This window comes from Phytophthora infestans, genomic scaffold (assembly GCF_000142945.1).
Source record: "Phytophthora infestans T30-4 supercont1.17 genomic scaffold, whole genome shotgun sequence".
NCBI lineage: Eukaryota > Oomycota > Peronosporomycetes > Peronosporales > Peronosporaceae > Phytophthora > Phytophthora infestans.
Window position 1 is genome coordinate 872,263 of NW_003303742.1, and position 25,031 is coordinate 897,293.

A 25,031-nucleotide genomic window follows, 5' to 3' on the forward strand; every position below is an offset into this window, starting at 1 on the left:
CTTGAACCCAGAGTCCGCACGTTTCCCAGCTTTTGCTTGGTCCGTCATGGCTTCAACCAGGAAAACGTCCATGTCTAAATCCCAAGAAGCACGTGCGGCAGCGCTAGAAGAACGGGCTGACATTGTATCTGCGAATGAAGTACGAATCGTTATGAGGACCACAGTAAGTGACATGGGCTGTACAGGTTGCGTATGGATAGGTAGTTACGTACGGAAGATGGCGCGCTTTGTTGTTTGTCAGTTCAATGTTTTTTGCCGTCGCTACACCTCGCGCCGTGACTCAAGTTCAAAGGTTTCCTTTGCTTTCTGGTGAGGTAATTCTGCTTAGAGTAGAATATTACGAAATGGCATTTCAGTTGATTATTACAATCAGGCAACCCGCGTTTGGACACAACTGATTTACTCGAATATTCTGATCGGCAATTGTCATTTGCAGAACTTGCGATTGCGGTGCATGTTTGGATCTTCAATTACGAATATGATTCTATTTTTGTTGAGATTACAATCGAGCTTTGATTATTGCAATTTGTTTAGGAACCAAACAGAGCCTTAACCAACAATGCCGTCATTCCAAGTATACGATAGCTACCGCCCAGGCAGCGCTCAAATGGTTTCACCTCGCGGCGACCTCCTTAGTCCCTCACCGAAGATTTCATGGGCGTATCCGTCGTCGTCCTCGCAGGCGTCGTTCCTTCGCTGGGCGCCGGTTGGCGTGCCCTCTGCTCTAGGACCGTGTTGGACATCTGTTCACCAAGAGGCGTCCCTTGCTTAGACTCAACCGTCCTTCTCGTTCCCGGAGACGGAGACGCAACACCGAACATACCTTCGCCTTCTATGTGGACCGTTCGTGCCTCGTACCCTTCAGTCTCGAAATCAGCCCGCTGCGGCGTGCCACGTTCCTCGCCATCTCCCTGGCAGTCCCTTCCCTGAGACCTCAGCCTCGTATCGCCGCCAGCAGCTCTCTCAGCGCGCATCTCCTCTTCTTTCTTGAGAAACTCCACGGGCTCCGTTTTCAACGGTAAAATCCCTACCCCTTCAATGACTCCAAGTCCTTTTCCGGACCACCCATGAGCGCTCATCCTTTTCCCACTCCTTTTTCCTTCTCCCTTGGCGCTCCGCTGCCCAAGGCTTCTCTCCACGCTTGTACTCATATGGTATTCGGCAAGAAGATATCCTGTTTCTCCACCAAAAACGTCGCGGTCTTCTTCTAATCGGGGTCATGTATCTTGGGTGAACGTAGGAGGTAGTAGTGCTAGCGACGTTTTAAAAGTAATATAACCGTTGATGTATTCTTATGTTCTTTGCTGGAAGGAGAATTCACGACTGAGCTCTTCACTCAACCTCGCAAAGAGTGAAAAGTTCCTTACCTTTCTGCAGATCCCTCGCAGGTGGCGGTCCAGCACCAATTTTCGCCACGACCAGTTGCTTGCCGATCTCTCACACTTGGAATGTCACCGACTTGGCCGTAGGTCCCATTTGCTTGGACGTGGTGCGGAGAGTCTGGACCAAATAGACTTTCTGTAGGCAGTCAGCCAGCATTGTAAGTCCAACATCTAACTGTACATCGTGACAAAGTTTACCCATCCGGACTGCTATCTGGTGCGTCCTTTAGGTCGGCTAAAAGCGCGTTGCCACCGAGTTTATACTGATGATACAAATAGCAACAAAGCCCTTCGCGCAGTAGATTTTTATCTATGTCGCGTGAACTACATTTTCTCACCATCATTTTTTTCGAAGTCGAGTAACTGCTGCAGGTTAAGGATACGCTTGGCAAAATAAAGCAGTTGCTTTGATACGACTAAAAACCGCTTCATGAAGCCGTTTTATGTGAGTGGCTAAAAAACCGGGGGCAAAAAAGCTTCGACCACTGTTAAATACTTTGAGTTTCGATTTTCTTACGCCTTGTCTGTAACCCTCTGGTGTAAGCTTTCAATGCAACTCACATTTCGACTTGCCAGATCAAGTCGAAGCAGCGTGGAAACTTCTGGAGTGCCATTAAAAATACTACAAACTTCGTAACAGTGCCACAGGCGGCTGCGACTTAGGCTTCAAGAGGCGTTTTGACTTGTGAGTTGCCAAAGATCCACATCAGCTTCAACGCACCAACCAAACCAAGCAGAGCTCACTCACTCGTGGGCTACGAGCTGTTGCCCACTTCACAACTAGCTCTACGGCAGCGGAAGATCTAGGACTTCCTCCTCTTCGTTGAATCATGTTCTGGTCTGCGGCGCTAGATCTGAAGACGCAACGGCCGCTGGTTCGTCCGTCCTACGGCTCCTTCAGTCGCACTTCCAGCAGCAGTAGCTTCCGCATTCCGCAGAGCATCCCGGAGCACCAGCCTGTGTCGCAGTTCACGTCCCCATTGCCGGACCAACGTCGGGTTGAGGAGTATGTCGAGCGTCCCGACACGGCCTTCGCGCGTACACGGGCGTCGCTACAGCTCTCGGAGCGCACCCAGACTGCACTTAAGGTACTTTTGAAGGGCGAGCGTGGGCGTAACCGTGGGAATGCCAAGTTCGCCCCTGACATGTACAGTATGAGTAAGATCAGCGGCTACAGTGTGCTGCAAGCGCCAATGAAGGAGCTCCCCGAACGCACGCCACTGCTAAAGGCGCAAGCACGTGCTCATGGTCAAGAAGAGCCTAATCCGCAGGAGAGCAGCAACGAGCACAACTACTGGATGCAGGAGTTGGAGCGACGACGCGCCGGTCTAAAGAGAAGCAGACGGCGCACGTGCACCCCAATGTCGGAGAGAGCCACCACGTCTCCCCTCAAAGTGGGTGCGGTCATGTGCTCTGTGCCGCTGGTGCTCGTGCTGGGTTTCATCCTCTTTGTGTTTGTATTCGGAGGTGCAACTGACGCGCCCCTGGACGTCGTGAGCAATCTGCTGGGTATTGGCAGTGACGACGCAGATTCGATTGCTGCAAGACATGTCGCTGCTGCGCAAGACAAGGATGGCATTGCAAGAACGTATGCCCGTGCTCCTGAAGAGAAACAAGTGGATAAAGAGAGCGCTGTTATGACATTGGACGTGTCGACAAGACTGCGCGGTGCGAAGGCGAGCGAATGATGAGATGTGGACGGAGTGAGTTACTGAACACAAAATTATAAGAAGAGCTGGCGAGCCGAGCCGAGCTTAGCTTTGTGTGTTATCTCGCAACTGACCTGAAAACAGGAGCGAGACAACCCAGTTTGCGAGTTTGGTGGGGCTAAAGCCGGAGAGTAAAACAGGCAAATTATCTGATAACAAGAGTGTGACAATTCGACACGTACAACGTCATCTGCTCTACCTACTTTTTTACGTCGTAAAGAAAAGATTGAAGAGTCCCTTGAGGTACGCCACGATCTCCCCGGCGCCTAGCTTCGACTCGCCGTAGATGCGATCGACGAAGGTGATCGGCACCTCGGCAATGGAGTACTGACGCTGACGCGCACGTACAAGGATTTCCATCTGAAAAACGTAGCCCAGACCCTGGATCGCGCTCATAATGTCCTCGATGACGTCGCGCTTGTACAGTCGGAAGCTGCCCGTGAGGTCCGTGACTGACGGATTGAGCAGTACCGTGGCCAAGTAATTGGCCACGCGACTCGTTAGCTTGCGACGCAAGTCCCATCCATACACCTGCACAACGCAGCATCATGTCAGCAGTCTGCAACCACGGATCTCGAGCTATCGATTACAAACGTACGCCGCCGCCGGAGACGTAGCGCGTGCCTGTGACGATATCGCAGTTCTCTTCAGCCTGTTTCCTGTTGGTATCAACACCGCAGCATACTGTGAGTCTTCATTCTCATCTCCATCTGCATGCCTGCCTCTTTTGGCGTACTTGATGAACTCAGGAATAAATTTAGGCTGCATGGGGAAAATATCGCAAGAAATTGCAGTCAGAAACCTCAGCTATTAGACTCACGCAGGGCAAATTGCAAGATGGCTTACGTGGTGCGAGAGATCAGCATCCATGAGGAACACATAGTCGCCTGTCGCTTGCTTCAGGCCGTCGCGGTAGGCGGATCCAAGTCCTAGCTTGCCCTCACGCGGCAAAATCACGATCTTGTCCTTGCCATAAAGTTTCTGCAGGTCGCGTGCCACCTGCAGCGTGCCATCTGGGCTGTTGTCTTCTACGATCACGATCTCGTAATTGAGTTTGCTGCGTGTTTGGATGTGAAAATCCGAGTTAGTTAAAGTCTACGGTGATGACCGCAGCATTGCGCAGGGCGCAGAGCGAAATGCAGCACGGTAGTAGCACGCACTTGTCGACGAATGTAGAGTCCAATAGCCACACTACAAGCGGCAGGTTCTCGCGTTCATTGTACGTTGGCAAAAGCACCGAATACTTATGCTCCGTCGCCATCTCGACCTGGTTCAAAAGTTGCTTCCACGCGGCAGTGAAAAATGCAAAATATGTGGACCACGTAAAGGTATGACATGCAACTTTTCAAGCTCCCTGTAAAATGGAGAGGAGGCCTATGTCTGGCGCGAGGCCTGATAGCCGGGATCGCAGGTGAATTTGTCTTTCAGTATTACATTGTATCAGATTCGACGTCGGTTGCATCAATAGACTACAGATGTAATAGAGCGCTATGCTACTGCAGGCGGATGATACGCTTCCGAACTTCGCTGAGCAATACAGTGCTGGATGTAATGCAACGCCAAGGCGGCTGGATCGAGACAGATAGCGACCTGGATTGGGATCTGCACTGGTCAGATGTTGCTTGGATCCGTGAGAACTTGGACGCCTTCACGCCGCTTCAAGATCATCAGGTGCAACTCAATAGGAAAATTGTGGAAAGACAGCAAAAACCACTCACTATTTTTCGGTTCATGTGCAGCGTATCAACCACTTTCAGAATCACTATGAGCTCACGCGCAAGGATTTACTGGTCAAGAACCTAAAGCGCGTCAAGAGACAGCTCGAGCGCAGGTGCGTCATCGCTGTAGTCTTGCCACGAATGTAGATGTGACATTGACGCTTATCGAAGTGGTGACCCGGATTCTCGTCGAGAAGCGGAGCTCTACGATTTCTGGGCGGCGACGTTTGTTCTGCCACATGAGTACGGTATGTTTGTAGAGGAATTTAAGCGTATGCCAGGAGGTAGATGGATCATGAAGCCTGTGGGTAAGGCACAAGGTCGTGGCATCTTTCTGTTCGAGAAGCTTAGTGACATCAGCGAGTGGAAACGAGACGCTTCTTGGAAAGGTGACGGTGCAATGCAGGCCAAGACTGCAGACACGTATATTGTGCAGAAATACGTCGAGTCACCGTACGAAGCTGACCTTTCGGCTTCTCCAGTCTCAATGTGTTACAGTACTTACTATACTACGTCGTTGTGGTGACAGGCTACTGCTGGGTGGCAAAAAGTTCGACCTACGATTGTACGCGCTAGTGACGAGCTTCTCGCCATTGACATTCTGGACCTACCGTGCGGGTTTTGCTCGCTTCTCGCACACTCGCTACACTCAGAGCAAAGATGACATGGACAATCTCTTGATGCACTTGACAAACGCGTCGGTGCAAAAGAGTGCAGACGACTACAATGAGCGTCTTGGCTCCAAGTGGCCACTGCATAGTCTCAAGATGTTCCTTATTAGCAAATACGGTCAGGATGCAGTTGACCAGTTGTTCCTCGCCATCCAGTCGCTCATCACACGCTCACTGCTGGCTGTGCAGCCGACGATTATTCAGGACCGACACTGCTTTGAGTTGTACGGGTACGACGTGTTAATTGACAGCGCGTTGAAGCCGTGGCTTATCGAGGTGAACGCCTCGCCGTCGTTGACTGGCGACACACACGCTGACTACGCGCTCAAAGCCAAACTCGTACAGGACACACTGGATGTTGTGGACCTGGAACGCCGTCGCGAAGGCAATGAGCTCCACATCGGTGGTTTTGACCTCATCTGGAATAATGGCAGTGCTGTATCTAATGCCAAGCCAAACGGGTACAGCTCGTATCTGGGCTGCACGTTCGAAACGATGGATGTCCCTGAAAGAAAATAAGTTGACCTGCCTATTTGAAATCAAGGCAGCAGAACGCGCCCGGTCGACTCGTATTTTACTAGTTGATGTTTTGCTCGTTCGACTCTTTTTGATGTTTCATTCTATTACGATTCACCTGCGCCTGATGCACCTCATGCCGCGGTTCGGTCACTCGACCGACCAGCCGTCACATAGATGAGCAGCAGAATTCTCCCAGCTCGTCTCGGCCAGGCAGAGCACCTACCACCTCTTTGTAACGTTGTTTTGGACACTATAAGCTCCAGAATTTGTTCGTTGTTTCCCCAGTACAGAGCTGTGGCACGAATCGCTCTATCGATTTAGTCCTCATCCTCGTCGTCATGCAGCGAAGCCCAGACGTTCTTGGTCTCGACGGCCTTGGTAGTGGGAGCCTTCATACCATGTAGCTGGGCTTTGGCTGCGTCCACACCCAGCGACGGGAAGGCGCGCTCGTTGTCCAGCTGGATGCGGCGATTCACGCGGTTGCGCTCTTCCTGCTCGGCCCACGTGGTAGCCACCGCCTCCTTCTCGCTCAAGTTCTTGTACTTCTTGGGTTGCTTCGCCCACTGGAAGGAAGCCTTCTCCTGCTCCTCCTCCCTGCTCAATGACAGGTCCGACAACACTTTGCCTGAAGCAGTGGCAGCAGGGGCCGTGGCTTTCGGAGAGGGCTTGGGAGCGGCCGCAGCGGCGCGCTCGGCAGCAGCACGCACGGCATTCTGCGCGCTGGTCTTAACGATAACGTTGGCGTTGACAGTCGTGGATTTTTTCTTCTTCTTCTTGCCGAACAAGGAGTTGAGCTTCGCGTTCGAGTCCGCCATGTCGTGCTTGGCCAGAAGATATCTGTGGTTGGTTTGTGTGATGTACTGGACACCAAATGGTTTTGACTGTGAAATAGTAAAGTCAAGATAAAAAAATTGTTTGTTGCACCAACGCAACGAAGTTTTGGTCTCCGTGTTGTGATCAACACCGTTGTTATCCGCAGCACATCGGGGCGCATACATGTACTTACCGATATCTACATGTAGATGGTCTCGATAGACCAATACATGAGCATGACCATACATCGCCGTGTTGTTCGTGACGAACGTTGCGGCATTTGCTGAGCCAACCGCCCACCTCAGCAAATATGTTGACCGCAACGCATCGCAGTGTAAGTGTTCCTCTGCAGCTTCGCCAGTGCTATTATTGTGCAATCCCGAATGTACAATGTGCATTCGGGAACATTCGACGTTGAAGCATAAAAGCAGAAACGAGTTTGCAACCGAAAAAAACTCTTGTGGGACGATTTGCCAGCGCCTGATAAATCAACAGTCTGTTCCGTACAGACTGTACGTACATGTACCAAACAGACTTTTGATTAAGAACGCGCCTTAGGTGTATGATCACACCGCACCACCAACGTGTTGACAATGAATTTATAGCGCTCATGTGTGTGCACAATGAAGGCGTTCAAGTAGCGGACGCTTCGACTATTAATAGGTGCCTGTTGCTGCCGAGTTGGTTGAAGCATGGGCGTGCTCAACACACAACACAGTTTACAACTGTTAACACAGTCCTCTATTCGAGTCACTGATCGAAGAGGCGGATGGATTATTGCGTCACTTCCCAATCTGAGCAACAACGCGCACACGCGGAAGGATCCCTAACCTACACCAACACCTCACCGCCGCTATGACTGCTTCTACACCCCCTGACAAGACCTGCCTGACTTGCGGCAAAGCCGATGCCAAGAACCGCTGCGGTGGGTGCCGATGCGTCTACTTCTGCGACCGTGACTGCCAGCGCAAGAGCTGGCCGAGTCATCGCCCCTCGTGTCTGCAGTCTTCAGCTCGATCAATCGAGACGACACATATACACTCGAATGATATACACTGCGTTGGTATACCTGACGCTGCTGCTGCGTCCGTGGCCACTTCGCCGCCGAAGAGCGTGCGCCTCGTCACAGAGCCCGTGCAGGTCGTGGAGATCCCTGCCGAGTCCGCAGCAGCAGCGCCCAAGCCGCAAAAGAAGAGCAAAAAGCACAAGAAGAAGCGCAAAGCACGCAGTAATAGCATGCATGTGCCCTCTACGAGTGCCCCGCAACAGCGCAAGAACCGCTCGGCCTCATTAGGTGCCAAAAAGCATATCATGTGGGGTGGCGTCCAGGCGCGAGAGTTCGCGCGCTTCCCTGGCGGCGGTGGTGCCGTGCCGTACGACGGGACATGGGCCCTTGGTCTAGGTAACAAGCTCGCAGACATCGAGCTCGGCAGTGTGCTAGAGGTGGAGCAACTGCGAGAGCAGGAGCTGCAAGAGCGAGCCAAGAAACTGTCCAAGTCCAAGCGCCGCGACGTCCGTGTGGGTGAAACCCGCCAGTTTGACTATCGTCGGGGCGTGGACAACCCGTTGTTCTCGAGATTGAGCGAAGACGAACGCAAACAGGTCTTCACGCTGGAGAAACAGTCTCAGGAGGACGGAGCAATTGAGACTCAGATGTCGTCGTCTCCGGAGCTGAGAAAATCGTGGCGGAAATACTCCACCGGCTCCGCCTCCAGTATTGAGCCTGCTGAGGAACTGCAGGTGGCCAATGCAGCGCTCACCACGCCAGATTTCGGCTGTGTGTCTATCGAGCAGCTCGATGAGTTCGCTAAGATCCGCGACTCGCGCGACGGCGCCTGTGGCTGTTCGTGTGGCGATCTGGTCAAAAAAGTGGCCAAGATGAATGTCAAGAAGTTACGCGCGTTCTTGCAGGAGCACAGCGTACCGCTTGCTGGAACGGGCAAGACGGAGCTTATGGCAGCAGCCAAGAAGGTGGCACGTGAGAAGAAGAACTGCGCGAGTGTCGGCTCGGACTGTGAGTGCGCACGCAACGGTGTTCCGTGCCACTCAGACGTGTGCGAAGGTTGCGCCGGTGACTGCCACAACCCATTCCAGCGGTACGAGTACAAAAGCACCGAAGTCAAGCAATACCGCAAGCTGCAACTGGACAAGTGGCGCCAACTCCAGGGCGAACTTCACCAGTCCAATGAAGCGGCTGCACCCATCCGCGTTGCCTGATAAGCAATGGACAAGTCTCTCTGAGTTGCCAAACCTGCTCGTGAGAATGCGAAAAAATGCATCTCAATTCAAAACGTCTAAGCCAGAAACAATTAACACGCCGTTCAAGAAAAAAAAATCTCCAGTTGCTGAACAAGTTAGGAAATTCTACGTAGTTGTACTAGTCACATGTCAAAAGATAAAAATCCAATTTCCAGGGAGTAGCCGACTCCACCTCCGCTCTTCGTTCGAGCGTCGGTCACATGTGAGGGCTGACGAACTATAACTGACTGCCAACTCGACTGCTCTGATGCTTTCTCCTACTGAAAACACGCTGGTTCACCTCTGCACTTTGCATGCAGGAAGCTTGACGGGACTATTCAGTTCCCGTGGCTACACGGGGCCGGGAAATTTTTACCTACAATTACCGTCGTCGCGAGAAAATGTTACGGCTGCCGCGGCTGCCAGGTTGACTGCTCGGTTGCGATACACGTTTGTTACGGCGCTTGTAGACGGCGATCTGGTCGTCCACACGAATACCCCACTGCAAGTGCTCGGCCCTCACGGCGGCGTTCAGGAACAAGTTCAGCTTCTCGGCACGCTCACCGATCGTCTTCTGCGAAAAGTTGCCCACGACGTGACGGTGCGGCAGCTCCGGAATGTCACGACGCTTCATGCCGTTCTCCTTCATGAGGCGGTCACACAACGAACTGTGCCACAACAAGCACAATATTGTTTGTTAAACTCTCTTACACGCTCGAATCGTTGGGTGACGTTCACGTACCGGAAGGTGCTGTAACGTTTCCAGCAGAACACCGTGCCGTAGTTGTTCGTGCGAATCTCCAGCTTGTATTGAATGAACTTCTTGCCCGTACGGTTCACGATACGGCTGTCAACGATGCGAGCCGACACCAAACCGATCTCATCGGGGACTGTAAATACAAAAAAAAAAACAGAATCAGTAAAATGAGTCACCATCTTCAAAGAAAATCTGTAATCAGATCACGTACTTGGCAACGACGCGTCTTCCACAATAGCGCGCTCCTCCTCTTCCTCCACGTGCACAGTCACGTCGTTGATCTGAACGAAAGCCAAAAACTGATCGTCGTCTGGTGCGTTCACCTCCGTGTTGATAGCGTAGCATCCAACGTGCGGGTCTAGACCCACAACCTCACCCGTACCGAACGGCGTGTCCACCTTGGTACGTGGCGACAAGATACGGTCGTCATCAAGGTTGACGTCGTCGCTAGGGACGGTGATCTGCATGCCGCCCATAGAGTTTTCCATCTTAACAGCGTACGTCTCACGTTCCTTGTCGTAGCTGACGACGCGGCCCGGTCCTCGCTTACGAACAAGCACAGGCACGTCCTTAGACAGAGACTGTTCGTACTTCTCGTTCTTCTCCTGCTGGATGCGCTCCAACCGAAGACGCTCGGCCTCCTCCTCTGCGCGCTTCGCAGCAAGAGCTGCCTCGGCCAGCTTGCGCTCGCGCTCTTCGCCCTCTTCGCGCGCACGACGCTCCTCTTCCTCACGGATACGCGCCTCCTCTTCTTCACGAGCGATACGTTCCTCTTCCTCGCGCACGTGAATCGCCAAGAAGACAGCTTCCTCCTCCTCTTTACGAATACGCTCTTCCTCAGCAAGACGCTCTTCTTCTTCAATACGCAGACGCTCCTCCTCCTCTTCACGAAGACGCTTCTCCTCCGCGAGACGTTCTTCTTCTTCACGACGCACAGCTTCCTCGGCTTCGAGACGCGCAGCCTCTTTCAGCAGCGAGACGCTCCTCCTCGGCGCGGATCGCCTCCAGTTCAGCCAGTCGCGCGGCCTCCTCCGCGGCAAAACGCTCCTCTTCCGCCTTACGCGCAGCCTCGGCCTCTTCAGCAGCACGACGCTCCTCCTCCCCGATCAGCCGAAGTTCCTCGAGACGCGCGGTCTCTTCCTCCTGACGACGACGCTCCTCTTCGGACTCCGCCTCCTTGCGAATACGCTCCTCCTCAGCGAGACGCTCGGCCTCCTCCTGGGCTGCCAGAGCCGCGGCCTTGCGCTCTTCCTCGAGACGTCGACGCTCCGAGGCCTCAGCCGCCATTTTCATGCGCAGCTCCTCCTCGGCACGGTGTTCGGCCTCAATCTGCTCGCGACGCAGGCGACGAGATTCCTCCACGCGCGCGTCGTACGCGGCGTCGTTTAGCTCCTTGGCCGCGCGCTCCTCATCCGAGAGGTCCTTGAGCGCGTCAGCGTCACGACGCGCCTGGTCCTGTCTCGCCAATTCGGCCACGTACTCTGCGCCGTGCTTCTCGCGCAACCTGCGCACGGCGAAGGCGCGGCCCAGACTCTGGATCTTGGTGGCATTCTTGTGGACGTAAGCCATGGTTTTAGGGCGGTGAAGATACCAGAACTTGACGGCGGCTTTAGAGCTCATGATAGTCTCCAGATCCAGAGGACGCAACGTCGTCTCGTCGGACTGCATGGCCTTATGCGTGGCCTCATCACGGTGCAGCGCTTCGTGGTCCGTCAGCACATTGGACTCGCGCCCATCGTTGGGCTTCCAGTAGGACGAGTACATCGCTGCTGCGACTTGTTAGGGACTCGACAGTGTCGAGTAGAGAGGGGAAATGCGGAGCTCGGCTCGGGGGTAGAGGAAGCGGGGGAGAGCACAACGAGGAGCTGGTTGCGAGGTCGAAGCTTGTCGATTGCGATAAAGCGGAGAGACGAGGCGAGGGAGAGGCCGGGTTTCGCGGGTCAGAACGTTTTGACTTGAAGTTTGTAGATCGGCCAAACCCACCCGTTTGTCGAGGTGGACCACGACAAGGCAATTTCGTGTCTGAATGCTTCCGGCTTGTTGACCTCAATCGAAGCGATCTTGTCTGTTTGGCAGTGAGCGTACTGGAATCAGCGATGCAATTGGCATATGAAATTTGACTTTGCTGGTGGCGTTATTCATGCATTGAGCTTGCTGTCGGTAGTGAGTTGATTACCGTTAATTTTTGACCACTTCGCTGGAACGCGCCAGTAGGAGCGCTCCGTGTGTTGTTGGCGCGAGGAATTGTAGCGGACGTACAGTGCCGTCGCATTGTGAGTCACAAATTGTGAGCGGTTACAGTACGAGCCTGTCCAAGCAACGTAGCCTGCGACTCGCGCAGGCTATAATTGTCTTCTTGGCTCGTGAACTCGATGATGGCGTTGGTCAACAAGTTCATCAACAGCATCGTTGCTACTGCATGTATTAAGATGTGGGCATTAGTAGATGTCAACAAGCGGCTGGACTACGGCTCCACAACTTCCGGCATGGCCATTGGATAGTATCCAAGGGATACCTCAGAAAGCAACCACATCACACGAGTCACGCTCATGTTGTCGGACCACGTGGTTGTTCTTCGATGGCAGCCTGTCATGGAGTCCAGCAGAATCCAGCGCTGCCATAATCGTACACTGGTGTCTGTGCGCGGCGCAGTGGCGGCCACTTAACCACAGCGTCAGCTCGTCGAGGTTTAGTCGAGTGCTCGTAGCTCCCAACGTCCATCGAAAGCCACAAAAGATCGTCGTTTGGGGCTGTAGTCAGTCCTTCGCTTCAAGTCGAACATCGAGTAGTGCCGGGAGCAACGTGACACCTTTGTAATGCTTCATATTTTGTATCAATGTCACGATTTCTAATGTCAAGTGTAAGTGCAAGTGAGTCAAGGTCAACTTCAACATTTTGCCCACTTTTGATACGCGGGTCGAAAACTTGAAATTAGTAACGAACCCGTGGGTGGCCCACATAGTGACTACCGGTATGATACAGTAGTCCTGTCCCGCGTCGTCTACCACCACTCGAAGTGTGCAGCATGCGCCTCGCGTCGGCATCGCTCTTCCAGCGCGGCCGCCTGGCCACGCGTCCACCGGCGCTGTCGTTCTCTTCAGCACCACGTCGACTTTTTGCAGCAGCGAGCTTCCAAGACTTGGGCGTGGACGCGCGCACCGTGTCGGGTCTGAAGGAGATGAAGATCACAACACCCACAGGTATTCAACAGAAGAGCATCCCAGCTATCTTGGCGCGCCACGACATCCTGTGCGCAGCTCAGACAGGAACAGGCAAGACGTTGGCCTATTTAGTCCCCGTAATAGAGCAGATACTACGCAAGGAGGCGGCCAAGAAGCTGGAGCGCGAAACCAAGGGACCCACCGAAGTAGTGCTGGGCCGTCCCAGTGCTCTGGTCCTGCTACCCAGTCGGGAGCTGGCACTACAGGTGGCGTCGGTTGCTAAACAACTATCGCACTCAGCCAAGTTTGCGTCCTGCACCATCACGAGCGGAGAGCGCAAGAGCATCCAACAAAAGAATACTTCACGTCGACTCGACCTTATCATCGGCACTCCTGGCCGTGTGGCCAAGTGCATCAGCAAGGGAGACTTCTTCGTCTCCTGTATTGATACAGTGGTGGTGGACGAGGCAGACACGCTTTTTGATGCTAAAATGGGCTTCCGCAAGGAGCTGGATGCAGTGCTGGGGACGATTCAGGCCAGCGCGGCTAAGCGCAACCAATCACTGCAGATGATCTTGGCGGCAGCTACAATCCGCTCGCCGATAGACCAGATTCTGAAGAAAAAGTTCGGTGAACTGCGTGTTGTGAGCGACGACAAGATCCACAAGACGCCGGCCTCCATCCGAGAAGAGTTTGTGCGGGTAAACCCAGAGTCCAAGCACTCGGCGCTGCGTGAGGCGTTGCATCTGCACCGGCGTCGAGCGGCAAAGACTATGATTTTCTGTCGCAACTCGGCAAGCGTGCGCTCCACAGAGCACATGCTGCGTGAACACGGTTTCCAGGACGCTGTGTGTCTCCACGGCGACATGCCACCGGCTAGACGCCACGACGCTATCCACGCATTTACTGAAGATTCTAACGTGAACATCTTGGTGTGTACGGATCTGGCAGCTCGTGGTCTCGATGTAGAGGCAGTGAAGCATGTGGTAATGTTTGACTTTCCGAAGTCTGCGGTCGACTACGTGCATCGCGCTGGCCGTACAGGCAGAGCAGGCGAGCAGGGACTTGTGACCAGCCTCGTAACCAAGCACGATCTCACACTCGCCATGAGCATCGAAAACTCTAAACGTAGTAACAGCACAATCAAAGAGCTACGCGAAGATACGTCCACAAGGTCGCCATCATTAGGACAACAACATTTAGCGCCAACTGACAGGAAGACGGCGCGTCGAGAGCCGTCGCAGAAGCGTAGTGGCTTTGGTCGTGGCACCAAAAAGCTGCTGAGACACAAGATTAGGACGCCACGCCCGATTCGGTAGCCGCTGTGTGGACACTAAACCAATGCAGGGCAATAGAAACTGAGCAAACATGTGGGGAGACCAGTTCATCTATCGTATAATGAATGCAAAATTACCTAAGGCTCTTGGAGTTGTTCCGCGCATTCATGCGGCGGTACAACGTCTCAAGCTCTCGCTTGGCTTCACCAGGAGGGAAGTTGGCCAGGTCAAAGTAGTGAGGTGCGATGTCCACGAGCCATTCGCCCATAATGCGAGTGTTCAGACGAATGTAACTGCGGCTGGTGAGCACGAACTCGTTGTAGACAACCCAATCGGGCTTGTTGTCCAGCACGCACGAAGGGTGTAGATGCACGACCTGGTTGTCTTTCACCGTCACGTAGTGGCCACCAGCAGCCTTGTGGCCAACCTGCATGAAGAATCCGGACACCAGCGCCTTGATGATGTTGGGGTAGTACTGAGGCGAGTGGATGTCCAGCGTCGACTGCGTCGGCATCTCCAGTCGCTTCATGTTGCGGATCAGCTGGTCACGCACGTTCGACGCGCTTTGCAGCGACCGGTTGTTCAGGTAGTTCTGGAAGCACCAGTTCACATCACCGTTGTTCAACTTGTACGCGTGGAACACATTCAGCAGAGTGAGATGGTCACCATCCACATGTGCGAAGGTCGCCTTGGCCTCGTTGGCAGCCTTGGCGTCGTTCTTCGGACGGACAAAAGGTTCTTGCACAGACAGCATAGCTACGATAGTAGCCACCTCTTGTGGCACCTGATACTTCGCCGATGAGATCAACATCTTTGCCAACTGCGGCAGTACCGGGAGCATAGCCATTTGACGACCGAGTTCCGTAAGCTCACCTTCGTCGTCCAATGCACCGAGATAGTTCAGCATCTCCAACGCACGCATCAAAGTCTCAGGAGCAGGTGGGTCCATGAAGTCAAAGTGCACCAGATCGTCAATACCCAGCTGCTTCAGTGTCAGGACGACGCCACTCATTTCAGAACACAGAATCTCGGGGTAAGTCTGCTCCTCCAGGTCGCGCATGAACGACTGCTCAGTGTAGAGACGGAAGCATTTACCCGGACGCGTACGACCAGCACGACCAGAACGCTGTTTAGCCGAAGCGCGAGAAATAGGCGACACCAACAGCGACTCGACACGAATACGCGGGTTGTACACCTTCTGCTTGGAGAAACCCGGGTCCACAACGTACACAATACCGTCGATGGTCAATGAGGTTTCTGCCACATTGGTAGACACGACAATTTTGCGGCCCTTAGGACCTCCCGGGAAGCGCGGCGGCGGGGCGTCTTTGAAAATAAGTTGCTGTTGTTGCGGGGTGAGTGACGAGTACAGCGGATACACATCAAGTGGGCCGTACTTGGACGAGTCCAACGCGTCAGCTTCCGCACGAATTTGACGACACGCGTTCTCAATCTCCTCCTGGCCAGTTAAGAAGAGCAGTACGTCTCCTTCTTCCTCGCAGATGTGGATCTGCACGGCCGTACGCACAGCAGCCTCCAGGTAGTCGCGTTCCGGCTCCGGTGTGTAGAAAATCTCCACGGGGAAGGTACGTCCAGGGATCGCAATGAGTGGTGCGCCTTCGAAGTACTTCTGGAACTTGACAGCATCCAGCGTCGCACTCATGACAACGACCTTGAGGTCTGGACGCTTGGGTAGCACCTCTTTGAGTAAACCGAACAGGATATCTGTACTCAAAGTGCGTTCGTGTGCCTCATCCAGCAAGATGGTCGAGTAGTTGGACAGCAGCGGATCACTCATGGCGTGTTGCAGCAGCATACCGTCCGTGAGGAAGCGCAACTTGGTGCGTTGGCTCGTAACGTCCTCGAATCGGATAGTGTAACCTACTTCCTGTCCGAGTTGCACGTCCATTTCCTCGGCCACACGCTTGGCGATGCTCATGGCGGCCACTCGACGTGGCTGCGTACAGGCCACCATCTTGCCGCTGGAGGCGTTAAGCAACGTTAGGAATTGCGGGATTTGCGTGGTCTTGCCACTACCCGTCTCGCCCTCTACGACAATGACCTGATGCGCCTTGACAGCGTCCTGAATCTGGTCGAGGAACTGGTGAACTGGCAGCTTCTGACGCTGGGCAAGTAGCGTCTGGTATCGCGCCGAGAAAGGAGCTCCTGTCAACGGGTTCACTCCGGCATCGGAAGAGGAAGCGGCAGGAGGAGCGTCCGAGAACCGGCTCTTGCGCTTTTTCTTCTTGATGTCCAGGTCGCCGATGTCTACCTTGCGCTTGCGTTCGTTCATGCTACTGCTCGTCCGAGATTGACTGCAAAGGTCAACTGGTTGGCAGGGTCTGTAACAGACTCTGTTGGCCACGAGCCGCGTTGACATTGTGCAACATAAGCAAGAATTATGCGACTCATCGTACAACTTAAGATTTAAGCTGCTAAACTTTTCAATCAGGTTTTTGATTAGCTTCAGTGCACAAATTTTTTTTTAATGGTCGTAAAGTATCATTTTGTTTGACGCAGTCTCAAATGCGCGTATCGAACTAAGCTGAGAGTCGTAAAAAAAAGCAAATATACCTGTATTCGGCTTTATAGTGGCTGGGTGGCTGGAATGCACGCTTATTTGCCTAAGACCTTGATGGACGCCAAGCGCGCGTGGTCAACTATATATATTGGGGGTGGATGCACACAGTGCGGAGGTGCGTTTTCGGGCGGCACCGAAAGATCACCCGTTCACGGTGGAGAGGGATTTTGCTACCGCGCCTTCGGCATGGATCACGTCAGGAATGGGCACTTGGGACCGATGCACAGTGGGGGTCAACCTGCCAGGACAGTGGCCTCGATCATGGATCCGAAGGTTTCAGTATCCGGGATAACCCTGCACCCTCAGATCTGCCGCCTAGTATGTATTCGTCAGCACAAACGTCATTGGCAGAGGTCCCGCCACCACTACAGGACCGCCATAGCTGCACGATCCAAGTCCAAGGGCCTTTCCAGCGCAGCTCGGCGCCAACGCTACTGGGATACAGCCAGCATCCATGCTGGTTCAGGGTTGGCACAGCTGAAATGGCATCGACTTCGCCGGATTGTGGAGCTCGGCCCATGGGGCGAACAGCTTCCTTACAATGTCAAGACCTATGCTTGCTCACTGTACGACCCGACCAAAGGGTTTCCGGGCTTCGCTCATCGTAAATGCGTCAGTGAGCGCGGGGTTGACATATATCATGTCTTCTGGACCTGTCCAGCAGCAGCGCGACTTCGGAACGTCCTACGTCGGCGCTGGCAATGGGATGGTTTATCGTCGTCTATGCTTGTGCCAGCTATTTTTAGCCTCATCCTACCAAACTACCAGTTGGCATCTGGCAGACTGTGATGCCCCTGTACCCAGAGCTGACGACGGCGGCTCTGGGTGAGTTCATCCCGGTGCTAACGGAAGTGGCGGAAAGTTGTTGGAGAGTTGGGGTGGCCTTATATTTTCATGAAGTCTGGAGATGGCGGGTGGCCCATTTCGATCCTCTCAACAATGTATCCGAGGCACATCACTCCGCCTCCTTGTGATCCAGGCTAATGCAAGGCTATAACACAGTAGATATCCACCTCCATCAGAAGTCGCCAACGATACTGTACGACCGGGCTGCTAGTATAACGCGACTAGTACTCAAGATTCCCGACCGCGCTGTCGCGTGAACTGACCACGACTGGACCCTGAAGGCATTGTGCCTGTCTGCCAAAACGCCCTCAGTTTTATGGTCCTACGTAGGAGGATGGCCCTTACGGAAGATCTCCTGTCTGAATCAGATTCTGATCGGGTGCTTCCGACTAAAATTTAGCCTAACCCTTTGACGAAAAAAAGACGATGCCAATCAAAGACATATTTGGCCAGGTTTTACAGAATTTTTTAAAAATATCAGTATGCATTCTGGGCAACTGGTTTGTTAGACAGAGGTTATACTGTGAGAATGTAGAAGTGATATTTGCTCTGTTAACCATCTTCCTGTGGCAGCCACCCGTGCCACCACTCCTGTGTGTCCGTATAGTCGGCGGCCGAACCGGTCTTTTCTACCGCCTTGAACCGCAGCTGCTCCAGCCGCACGGTCCAAATCCAACACTCCTCCTCGGTCGTCGCACTCTCGGCAGAACTCGTCACTTCAGCTTGAAGATCTCCCGCAGTTCCGCGATCCTCGGCGCCGGTAACGCCTTCGTGAGAAGATCCGCCATCATCAGGCGTGACTCCACGTACTCGGGCTTCACTATCCCTTTCCTGGCAAAATCACAGATGAACTTCACGCGTATGTCCACGTGCTTCGCACTCGCCATGCTCTCCTCGGATTCTAGCTGCTTAATCGCCGCCTGGTTGTCCATTCTCATGGGCACTGGCTCCACTACCCGGAAACCCAGCTCACGCACCAGCTCCCGAAGTCCCAGCAGCTCGCGCCCCACCTGCGACGCTGACGTGAACTCGGCCTCCATCGTGGAGAGCGACACGCCGGTCTGCTTCTTGCAGATCCACTGCACCACAGCCCCATCCATCGTCACGACTCCTCCAGTCACCGACTTCCTGTCGCTCTTGTCGGCGGCGAAGTCTGCGTCGCTCCAGCTCTCCAAAGCCATCACGTCGTCCTTCCTCGTCGGCGCCTGCATGATCAGCTTGACGCTCTTCGTCCCCTTCAAGTACCTTGCGACCCTCTTGGCCAGCTTCCAGTCACTCGTGGTCGGCTGGTGTGTCCTCCTCGTGGCCTTATGCACAGCGAAACTAATGTCGGGTCTCGTACACCGTGCTATCCAAAGCAAACTTCCCACGAGCGACTGGAAACGGCGGATCGTTGGCTCACCCGGCGCACCCACCTTGGTCAACAACTGCGGCTCGTCTACCTCCGCCTCGTTGTGCTCATCACCAACAGGAACCCGCACACTGTTCGCGTTTGCCAGCCCATGCTGCTCCAGCAGCTCCTCGATCGTCGCCTGCTGGTCCAGCGAGTACCCCTCGCTGCTGTCCAGCTCCACGCGCATCCCCAAGAATTTCCTCACCTCGCCCAAGTCTTTCACGGACAACACGCTCATGGAGCAGAAGAAATCGTCCACCAGACTCGGCTTGGACGCGGTGACCAGGAGATCATCCACGTACACGCCCACGAGCGTCATCTCGCCGTCCTCTCGCTTGTAGTATAGGCACATGTCCGTCACGCACCGCGTGAACCCCGCCTCCTCCAGCTTCGCGTGCAGGAGTTGACTCCACAGCCTGCCTGCTTGGCGTAGGCCGTACAACGACTTCCTCAAGCGCAGCGCCAGCTTACCTTTGACGTTCACTCCGAGCCTGCGCATCACCTCATCTCCGATCACCATTCCCTGCGGGATCTCCAGGTAGATCTCGAGATGCTGCTCCTTGTCGGCCTTCACGTACGCGTTGGGGATGTCCCCGTGCCTCGCCGGCACGCCCCAGCGACGAGCAAAAACCAGGATGACCTTCACCGCGCTCAGTTCCATGACCGCCGCGAACGTGAGCCCGAAGTCCACGCCAAAGATCTGCTCGTTGCCGCACGCAACGAGCCTGGCCTTGAACCTTTCTATGGCTCCGTCTGCATCAGTCTTGGTCTTGAATACCCACTTAGTGTGCAGTACGTGGCTGCCGATCGGTGGCACCACCACGACCCACACGCCGTTCTCCTCCAGCGCTTTGAGCTCCTCCGCGATGGCAACCAGCCATTTCCTCCAGAGCTTGCTCCTCTTTGCCTGCCGGTAGTTCTTCGGGTCGGGCTCCCGCACGCTGTTCACCACGTCCGCGGTCTGTTCCACCCGATCCTCATCAGCGCCTCCACTCGCCACCGCCTCAGCGGGCTTCCGCGTAGCCGAACGCGTCTGATGCCTATCCCGCGTCCAGCGAGATTTCTTCCCGCGACGCTTCGCCTTTTCCTTCGTCTTTGTCCTCGAAGTGTCTGTCTCCAAAGCGCCCGTGCCCTCCGACTCCTCGGAGTCCTCCAGATGCACGCGCTTCAATTGTTCGTTCTGCACGTCTGACAACGTCTCGACGTTGCTCACATGCTGCGTCACTACGACTACCTTATCCTTCGGGAGATACACCCGGTAGCCTTTAATCTCGTCGTTCTTTCCCACGATCATGCCCGCCTTGCCCCTTTCACCCAGGGACTTGTTCTTTGCGTCCACGTGCACCGTACAGGGCGACCCGAAAACCACGATGTCACTCAAATCCGGTGTGTTCTTCGTGAGCATCTGCAGTGGCGACTTCGATCCCGGGTTAGCCTTCGTCGGGCTCCTGTTTAGGATATAGGCTGCATATTCCGCAGCATCCCCCCAGAAACTAAGCGGAAGGCCACAGGCGAACACCATGCTCCGCACCATATTCATAACGGTGCGGTGCATTCGTTCCGCCTTGCCGTTACTAGCCTGGTTTCGCGGCTCGCTAATCTGCCGCCTGATTCCGGTATCCTTGCAGAAGAGATCCAGGGTCTTGTATTCCCCACCACCGTCCGTCCTCAACACGTGTATACGGCAGTTGAACTGCCGCTCAAAGTACGCCATGAAATGCTTAAACTTCTGTGCCGCAACGTCCTTAGTCTTCGCCAAGAAGACCCTGCAGTAGTTGGTGCGATGATCAACAAAGTTGACCATGTATCGGTTCCCTAGTCGATCTCTCGGAGTCATCGGCCCCTTCAGGTCGGAGCAGATGACTCCTCCGATCACGTCAATGGGCGAGTTAGCCCCGGTGTCCTTGCGCGACTGCTTCTTCTTGGTCTGTTTGCCCTGGGCACAAGCCAAGCAGTTCGCCCTCACCTCGTCCGTGAGTGCAATCCCGGATGCCGGGTCCTTGGCCATCTTAATGATCGTGTCGTAGTTCAGATGCCCTAACCTACGGTGGAAATGCATGAGCGGCCCGGTCTGCACGTCCCTGCCGACATCCGCCTCACCTTCCGCCAACACCGACATCAACACGTTGCCCTTCCGCCCCGTGCCTCTAGACTCCATTGCACGCACGGTGAGAACGTTGTTTGTCTTCTCGACGTCAAACACCGCCGGCCCGCCGTTGATGCCGGCTACCACGCGGTGCTTCCCTCGGTACGCGAGTCCGTACCCCTTCGCCTCCAACAACCCGTACGATATGATGTTCCTTTCCAAGTTTTCCGCGTACTGCACGTTCAGCAGCCGCACTTTGGTCATCTTCCCCATCGCCGTGGTTACGAGCATTACGCTCCCGCGCTTAGTTACTTTTAGCGCTCCTTTGTCCGCTGCCACGCATTGACTTTCGTAGTCTTCCGCGTCTTCCAGCAGCTCCGGATCATTCACCAGATGACGGCTGGATCCACTGTCCAGGATCCAGTCCTCCGTCTCTGTGGCCGACTCCTCGACCGTGAGCACGAAGTCAGCGTCCGTGCCTTCGCCCCACCTCTTCTTCTTGTTCGGACAGGCCGCCCGCAAGTGGCCAAATTTACCACACTTGTAGCACTCGCGGTCGTCCTTCTCGTCCTCGTGCACATCGTTGACCACGTCTCGCTCCAGTTGCTTGCCTCGCAGCTCGATCTCCGTCGACTGGGCGAAGTGCGCCAGCTCTTCCGCTTGGCGCAGGTAGTCCGTGCGTGCCAAGTTCAGCCTGGACAGCATCGACACTCGCATGTTCGGATCCGCGTAGTGCACGATGTTGTCTAGGACCAGGTTGTCCGCACCGCCGCACGCCTCGCTAACTGCCACGAGGTATAGGTAGTGCTCTGTCCAGCTTCTCTTGGAGCTCTTCGGTGCCGTGAACATCTTCATGCTCTGCGCGGGTGTGATCTTCGTGGCGAAGGTGTGCAGCATCCGCTGCATCGCATGCTCGGGCGTCGGCTGTTCTTCCCACCAGCCTTCAACCTGCTGGTTGTAGTACCTCTCGGCCATTCCGCTAAGATGGTGACCGAGGATGTCAACCTTGACGTCCTCGGTCCACTGGAACCCACTAGCACGCTCGGCGAACTGTATCTGGCGCACAAAGCGCTTGCCCCACGCCAGGAAACCGCTCCCTAGCCCATGGTACAGCTCCTTCCCGTCGAGCGGCCGGATCCCCAGCTTCCTCTGCCGGGTGTCCGGTACCCCAGCGAATCCCGGTCCTGGCGACGGTGGCGGTGGCGCTCGATACGCTTGCGGCGGCACATAGTGCTGCGGCAGCGCCGGCTGTGGCGCCTGAGCCATCTCGACGTTCGCTGCTGCATCTCGGTACTCACGTTGCTTCATCCCGAAGTACGTGGCCGGCGAGACGGCAGGCGACGTGCGCCGCGGTGGCGTCTGGTCCAGGGCCTGCCTGTCCATGGCTCTGCCCAGGCCCAGCGACGACCCGAAAACGCTGCTCTCTCGACCCTTGCGCTCTTTCTCTTCCTGTCGCTCTTGCGACTCCTCCAGGCGTCCCATGCGCACTGCGAGGTCCTTGAGTAGGTCTAGTAGCTTGTCCTGCGTCCCTTTCGTTTCGTCGTCCGCCTTCTTGACTTCATCATCTTCGCCGTACTGGCTGCCTGCCCTTTCGCGACTAGGCTCTGCTTCCGGCTTGCCTTGGACTTCGTCCGTGGCAACAGTATGAACCATTGGACCCATAACCTGTTAGACAGAGGTTATACTGTGAGAATGTAGAAGTGATATTTGCTCTGTTAACCATCTTCCTGTGGCAGCCACCCGTGCCACCACTCCTGTGTGTCCGTATAGTCGGCGGCCGAACCGGTCTTTTCTACCGCCTTGAACCGCAGCTGCTCCAGCCGCACGGTCCAAATCCAACATGGTTTGCATGCGCCTGATTAGCCCGTCAGCTAAGAGGTGGCGTGGGTTCAATTCCCATGTCTGTAGGGAGCTCGATGCTTGAGGTAAGTGTCGTGTGCAAGTCCTTCGTCGGATCGGAGACATAACCAAGTGTTTAGGTCGGCACGCCACATCCCTTCGGGGATGAGTCTCATGTGGATCAGTCGGGATAGGATTTCCGGGAATAATTGCACCACGTGGAGGTTCTGTCCAATCGGCGTTCGGCGGATGGCAGATGGGATAATTCGCTGGGCATAAACGTTCTCGGTTGGCTAAATTCCTACTTTATTGCAAATATACAGATCATGGTTTTAATACAAATTTTAAGATAGATTTACAAAACCGAAACAGATTGTGTCCACATCTTATGACATTTGGCAAAATTCCATCCCGTTTCGACATGATCTCCTAAATTTTGTCGAGCTCTACCGTGAGTATTCTCCCACGCCATGGCGTCCTTTGGCTTAAAGGATCACTTTTAGTTTTGCAATGTCGCTGCCACTACCAGCAATTCTTACCTTCCGCCTTATTATCAAGAACGGCGATCCTCTCACTTCGTGCCGAAACAAGACCGATCCCATCGACTTCTTCTTTCAGATTGACCGTGGCTTTAGGCTATTCAAGGCTCAAATAGCAACCGAATTCATTCGTCGTCTGCCAAACGATTGGCAGGATGACTTCAGCGTCTATCTCAAGCCCACCAAGCACGCCCCACAACGTGAATTTCCCGAGTTGGACGAGCAAAATTTCTCCAGTCGCGTCGCCAGATCTTGGGAATTAGCTCGCCTTCGCCTACACGGTCAGTCTGATTTTGTTTTAATGATTTTTGTTTATGTTCCAAGAGCACCAGAACCAAGAGCCAACACTATTCGTAGAGCAACCGAGAATCGAATCCAAGAGCAAGCTTCCCGTGTAGCAGCTATGCTAGCCGAGCGCAATATTTTGAGTGGGCCAGCCTCACAGCTGTACATGGCAACAATGCAAGCTCGACTTCCAGCTGACGCTCCACTACAAGCTCCTGATAACACAACATTTCGACAACTTCGGAACATTGATCAGCTTTCGCAGGAAATGGAGACGAATCAAGATACAACTCAAGCAACCGCTGACATGAATTTCAGAATGCTCAGGATCAAAAGTCAAGGTGCAGTGATCCAAGTGCAAGTTCATGTTGGGAATCTCCAGGAAAGTCTCGGTTTACCGGCCTACAGCCTTCGCCCTCCGTTCCGCGACCCGGTAGATTTTGAGACTCCCGCTCCCGCAGAAGACATGGATGATATCGATCACCTTAGCGATCAACTCTAAGGAGCGTAGTAGAGGTAGAGTATGATGTTTTTAGTACAAATACATGAATGTTTTTAAAACTCACTGATTTTTATACTGCGTTTGTTCCCATCGTACCCACAGTGGCCGTACAAATATTGCCCAACTTCCTCAGACTGTCTAGTGCAAAAGTACAGCGCGACCTTGAGAACCGCAAGAGGATTTTCACGGAATGCCATATTTGCGTGGCGTTGGATCCATCGTTTTAGAAGTGAAAATCCGACTTCTATAGGATTCAAGTCAGGTGAATACGGCGGCAGAAAAAATAACAGTGCACCAGTACCGTGAATAAGTTCTTAAAATTCTTCGTCCATGTGAATTTTGGCGTTGTCCAAAATGACAATTGATCTTGGTAAAGGCCACGGATTGAGGAATGGTAGAATTTTCAACTTGAAAGTCTCGTGGAACGTCTGCCGGGTGAAAGTATCCTCGGTTGTACCCCACGCCAAAAATCCTTCAACTTCGAACGCAGCAAGAATTGAGATTCGCTTTCCGCGGGAAAATGGAATGGACACAATCGCTGGGTCTCCGCGCGCGGACCACGCGTGTTTTCGTAGGGAGGACCTAGACCATAGCATTGCCATACAACTAATTAACAAGGTAAGATGTAGCAGTCACAAAATTGATATTGTACATTACCTTCCATCCTTTGAAGTTTCATCGACAAACACGATTTGATCTGCCCCGCTGTAGAAAG

The 25,031-nt window shown here is 54.1% G+C and overlaps 11 protein-coding genes across 11 annotated transcripts; 7 read left to right on the top strand and 4 right to left on the bottom strand.

Annotated features, from left to right (window-relative positions):
- Positions 1-1,959: 1,959 nt before the first annotated feature.
- PITG_09936 (uncharacterized protein) lies at positions 1,960-3,271 on the top strand (the record flags this gene model as incomplete). The annotated part of the gene is made up of 1 exon (XM_002902435.1): positions 1,960-3,271. One exon carries the CDS (start codon positions 2,213-2,215, stop codon positions 3,068-3,070), a length of 858 nt encoding a protein of 285 aa, XP_002902481.1.
- A 27-nt stretch (positions 3,272-3,298) lies between these two features.
- PITG_09937 (dolichol-phosphate mannosyltransferase) lies at positions 3,299-4,373 on the bottom strand (the record flags this gene model as incomplete). Its single annotated transcript, XM_002902436.1, has 5 exons — positions 3,299-3,622; positions 3,690-3,750; positions 3,828-3,853; positions 3,938-4,148; positions 4,252-4,373. 5 exons carry the CDS (start codon positions 4,350-4,352, stop codon positions 3,299-3,301), a joined length of 723 nt encoding a protein of 240 aa, XP_002902482.1.
- Positions 4,374-4,458: 85 nt separating this feature from the next.
- PITG_09938 (tubulin-tyrosine ligase family) lies at positions 4,459-6,052 on the top strand (the record flags this gene model as incomplete). Its single annotated transcript, XM_002902437.1, has 5 exons — positions 4,459-4,502; positions 4,594-4,762; positions 4,831-4,922; positions 4,981-5,262; positions 5,339-6,052. 4 exons carry the CDS (start codon positions 4,643-4,645, stop codon positions 5,997-5,999), a joined length of 1,155 nt encoding a protein of 384 aa, XP_002902483.1.
- Positions 6,053-7,151, bottom strand: PITG_09939 (uncharacterized protein; the record flags this gene model as incomplete). The annotated part of the gene is made up of 1 exon (XM_002902438.1): positions 6,053-7,151. One exon carries the CDS (start codon positions 6,812-6,814, stop codon positions 6,317-6,319), a length of 498 nt encoding a protein of 165 aa, XP_002902484.1.
- A 463-nt stretch (positions 7,152-7,614) lies between these two features.
- PITG_09940 (uncharacterized protein) lies at positions 7,615-9,705 on the top strand (the record flags this gene model as incomplete). The annotated part of the gene is made up of 1 exon (XM_002902439.1): positions 7,615-9,705. The coding sequence occupies one exon, from the start codon at positions 7,668-7,670 to the stop codon at positions 9,027-9,029; it is 1,362 nt and encodes a 453-aa protein (XP_002902485.1).
- Positions 9,329-11,680, bottom strand: PITG_09941 (myosin-like protein; the record flags this gene model as incomplete). The annotated part of the gene is made up of 5 exons (XM_002902440.1): positions 9,329-9,353; positions 9,437-9,718; positions 9,793-9,940; positions 10,019-10,726; positions 10,788-11,680. 5 exons carry the CDS (start codon positions 11,569-11,571, stop codon positions 9,329-9,331), a joined length of 1,947 nt encoding a protein of 648 aa, XP_002902486.1.
- Positions 11,681-12,832: 1,152 nt separating this feature from the next.
- On the top strand, positions 12,833-14,287 carry PITG_09942 (DEAD/DEAH box RNA helicase, putative; the record flags this gene model as incomplete). Its single annotated transcript, XM_002902441.1, has 2 exons — positions 12,833-14,142; positions 14,185-14,287. 2 exons carry the CDS (start codon positions 12,833-12,835, stop codon positions 14,285-14,287), a joined length of 1,413 nt encoding a protein of 470 aa, XP_002902487.1.
- A 58-nt stretch (positions 14,288-14,345) lies between these two features.
- PITG_09943 (pre-mRNA-splicing factor ATP-dependent RNA helicase PRP43) lies at positions 14,346-16,538 on the bottom strand (the record flags this gene model as incomplete). The annotated part of the gene is made up of 1 exon (XM_002902442.1): positions 14,346-16,538. One exon carries the CDS (start codon positions 16,536-16,538, stop codon positions 14,379-14,381), a length of 2,160 nt encoding a protein of 719 aa, XP_002902488.1.
- Positions 16,539-16,853: 315 nt separating this feature from the next.
- PITG_09944 (uncharacterized protein) lies at positions 16,854-18,077 on the top strand (the record flags this gene model as incomplete). Its single annotated transcript, XM_002902443.1, has 2 exons — positions 16,854-17,442; positions 18,073-18,077. 2 exons carry the CDS (start codon positions 16,854-16,856, stop codon positions 18,075-18,077), a joined length of 594 nt encoding a protein of 197 aa, XP_002902489.1.
- A 480-nt stretch (positions 18,078-18,557) lies between these two features.
- Positions 18,558-19,406, top strand: PITG_22902 (uncharacterized protein; the record flags this gene model as incomplete). Its single annotated transcript, XM_002902444.1, has 1 exon — positions 18,558-19,406. One exon carries the CDS (start codon positions 18,558-18,560, stop codon positions 19,404-19,406), a length of 849 nt encoding a protein of 282 aa, XP_002902490.1.
- Positions 19,407-23,500: 4,094 nt separating this feature from the next.
- PITG_09945 (uncharacterized protein) lies at positions 23,501-24,316 on the top strand (the record flags this gene model as incomplete). The annotated part of the gene is made up of 2 exons (XM_002902445.1): positions 23,501-23,810; positions 24,162-24,316. The coding sequence occupies 2 exons, from the start codon at positions 23,501-23,503 to the stop codon at positions 24,314-24,316; spliced, it is 465 nt and encodes a 154-aa protein (XP_002902491.1).
- Between the last annotated feature and the right edge of the window lie 715 nt (positions 24,317-25,031).